Below are 3,468 nucleotides of genomic sequence, written 5' to 3'. Positions count from 1 at the left end.
GGGTAGGGGCCAGCCACAACCTCTCTGGGTGACCTGGGCCAGGGTCTCACCACCCTCACAGGGAAGAGTTTCTTCCTTACATCTAGTCTAGATCTCCTCTCTTTCAGCTTAAATCCATCACCCCTCGTCCTATCACTACACTCCCTGATCAAGAGTGTAGCAGATCCCCAGCTTTCCCGTAGACCCCTTTAAGTACTAGAAGGTCCCACGACCTTGTGCTTGTCAAGGCCCATCTCAATGAATCATCGGGGATCTGCAGATCCAGTTTTCAGTGCAGTCAGGGGTGCGGTTTCATGACACCTCCAGTTGCCCTGCACTGGTACAGCTGTAACGTCACGCCAGCCCCATCCACCAACACAGGCGGGAGTGACGTTGTCAGCCACCCAGGTACTGACACAGCAGAAAAAAAAAAAAGAAAAGTAGTTTTTTTTTTTTTGCATGAGAGAGGAGGTGCGACCGAAGGGAAGATGACGGTGAGGGGAAAGTCCCACCAGCTTTGTCTCCTGTGAGACTGGACTCCTTTGTACCCATGCAGCAGCAGTGACGAGCGCTCCCTGAACTTCCTGTGCCAGTACCCGGCACGATGGAGGTTTGTTCAAAGATGCAGATCTCTGTTTGCTCCTGTGCTGGTGGAACTCCAGGAAAACAGCAACAAAGCCACCACCAAGTATCTCACCTTTCCCCAGGACTGCGTCCAATGCCAGTGGGGTGCACAGCTCCTCAGCTGCCAGGTCATGTTGGCTATGAGTCCTTCAGAGACAGGATTGGTGCAGAAATGTCCCTGTTATCTGATTGTTTGGAGCAGTAGGACAGGGACTGCTTTGTGGGCTCACTTCAGTTGTATTCATCAGAAAAACCACTCAAAAAGATGCCGCGTTTGTAGTACGGGTCAAAAACCTATGGCTTTCCCAGCATTTTCTCCTACAGGTCAAAGTATCCTGGCCCTGGCTGTGGCAGGAAGCCCTCTGGGCTTGTGGAGATGATGGGTGGTGGCAGCTGTGTTACGGGTTGCAGGGTGTCACTATGTGCCATGACAGCGCCTTCACGGGGTTTGGGGATGTTACAAACAAGCAGCGCTCCGTAGGTCCAACCCGCTGCACCCTGAGGCCAGGGGAGAACTTGCCTCTGTTCCTACCAGCACAGAGGCCACCCTCGGCTAAAGACCTTTTCTTTCAATAGCAGTTTGGTTTTATACTTCACATGGAGCCAAACTGGATGAGGCAGTGAAAACCATTGATCAAACTTACCGAGTCCACCGGGGTTGAGGCAAGTTTGTGCTGACGGCATCTTTTGTGTTTGGTTGCTCTTTCTCCACTGGAAGATCTGCCTCCTCCTCAGAATGTCTCTGCCGTAGCCATGGGAAACAGCAGCATCCTCATCAGCTGGAAACCGCCCATCGGGTCCACGGTGGCCATCAGCGGATACGTGGTGGAGTGGGAGGACACGGGGTGGGACACGCGCCTGGAGCCCCATCCAGCCTGGGTAAAGCTTCCAGCGTCCAACCTGTCCACAGTGATAGCAGGTAACCACCACCTTGGGGGAGGACATGACTGAGGGACTGTTGTAGTTCAAAAGCTTTTTAAGGAACAAGTCAGATTCGAATTTTTGCTACTTCAGCATAAGACATGATGGCATTTCTTGCTTTCTGCACAGGAGGAAAAAACCGCCTGTGGCTGCTCTGGGCTCAGTTCTGCAGCCACTTGCAGCTGAGATAAGTAAAATGTCTCTGAAAAAATCCAGTTCCTCCAAAATTAAACAAGCCAGCTGGAGGCGTAGGACATCAAAGGCTTAAGAAAAGACTATTGCCTTTCTCCTACTTGTTGGTTACTAATCCCAGCCAATACCAGGTGTTGGAGTTTGCACACCAGATAGCTACGAAATAACACCAGGGTGACAGCGAGTGTTCCCCTTGTTAGAATCAGACTTGTTTGGGTCCGAAAGGACCTTCAAAGGTCCAACCCCCTGCAGGGAGCAGGGACACCTGCACCCAGAGCAGGGTGCTCAGAGCCCCAAACAACCTGACCTGGGATGGTGCCAGGGATGGGGCTTCTGTCACCTCTCTGGGCAACCTGGGCCATCAAAGAAAATCGATATCCTTCTTTTTTTGGATGTCATGGGGATTAAGCTGCTTCCAAAGATGAGTTCCAAAGTCATCCCGGGGCAGCCTGGGCCAGGCTCTCACCACCCTCAGCAGCAACAATCTCTCCCTTCTCTCTGCTCTCAATCTCCCTCTGTCAGTGGAACCATCAGCCCTTGTCCCATCCCAACAGGCCCCGTTAGCCTTTCCCAGTCTCCCTCCCGGTGCTGTTCCTCCAAGGTGTTTACACCCCGCTCCAGAATGAGCTGTCGCTTTGTGCTCTGCTTTGGAAACGAGCAAAGCGAGTTCCTGTGGATGTCCCCAGCCTGTGGAAGCAGCTGGGAGGAGGATGCTCACATGGGGAAAGAATAGGGAGTGACATCCTCATGCCTCCTAAGCGACCTCCCCGTGGCCAACACCTGCACCAGTATCTTAGAGCAATAAGCTGGGTGACAGCTGGTCATCTTGCCCCTTTACCTGGAGCACAAAGTGGGGTCCAAGGTTCCCTTTGGAGGGCACAGGGCTGCCGGCACCATGAGGGAACACAGGCTAACTTCTAGGGGTTGGACTAGACCTTTAAAGGTCCGGTCCAACCCAAGCCCTTCCAGGATTCTATGACTTCGTGCTTCAGGAGCACCAGCATCACTGGCTTGATGCCCAGGAAGGTTGTGCCAAACTGAAGAGGAGACCACAGGGATTTTTTTTCTCCTTCTGTAAGATGCGTTAATAATCAGAACATTCCTCTAGGATTTCAGCAGCTGGTGTAAATGCTTCAGCCATGACTGTACATTCTTCAACTACCTCTAATTTCCATCTTTAGAGCACATAAAGGACAATCTGTGCTATCAGATCAGCGTGTCCGCGCTCTACCGGGACAGGGCTGGGCAAGCGGCGTCGGTCAGGGGACACTCCAGCGCCGCAGGTAAACCACAGCAATGCTCTGCCAGGGATTTTTCAGCTGCCTTTAAGTCCAGCTTTAAAAGTCAGCCTTCTGTCTCACAGCACCGTCAGCTGGGCCCCAGATGTACACGACAGCGCAGGCAAACGGCGTCGTGGTGTGGTGGGAAGCAATCCCTGCCCACCAGCAAAGGGGCTGCGTCACGTACCGCATATACCTGTGGAGAAAGGACGGGCAGGGAGAGCCAGCTGTCTACGGTGGGTATGGGGTGGAGACCAGCGTGCTGCAAGACAGAGGGGAGGGACGTGCCTTCAGAGAGCTCGGGGTAGCCAAGGAGTCACAGACCATGAGGTCCAGCAGGCAGCCAGCTGCCTCTGCTTCAGCTGTCCCACCACAGGACCACTAGCTCAGGGCTTGCAGCCTGGGCTCAGATCATTCTGGGTTGTTCTGAGGGTGGAACTATCCAATTACATCCTCCCCCCAGCGCTCCGTT

General features: G+C 53.4%; 1 protein-coding gene across 1 annotated transcript in view; it reads left to right on the top strand.

The window, feature by feature from the left end:
• The window catches only part of LOC104493001 (interleukin-12 receptor subunit beta-2-like), an 18,362-nt gene that overhangs the window by 10,522 nt on the left and 4,372 nt on the right, over positions 1 to 3,468 (top strand). The window contains exons 8-10 of the mRNA XM_010135615.1: positions 1,322 to 1,522; positions 2,898 to 2,999; positions 3,080 to 3,232. Of these exons, the coding sequence (XP_010133917.1) occupies positions 1,322 to 1,522; positions 2,898 to 2,999; positions 3,080 to 3,232 (456 nt within the window). The remainder of the gene's footprint in view (positions 1 to 1,321; positions 1,523 to 2,897; positions 3,000 to 3,079; positions 3,233 to 3,468) is intronic.

The sequence above is a fragment of the Buceros rhinoceros genome, unplaced genomic scaffold (genome assembly GCF_000710305.1).
Source record: "Buceros rhinoceros silvestris isolate BGI_N320 unplaced genomic scaffold, ASM71030v1 scaffold22214, whole genome shotgun sequence".
Classification (NCBI taxonomy): Eukaryota; Metazoa; Chordata; class Aves; order Bucerotiformes; family Bucerotidae; genus Buceros; species Buceros rhinoceros.
This window is presented reverse-complemented; position numbering and strand designations above follow the sequence as displayed.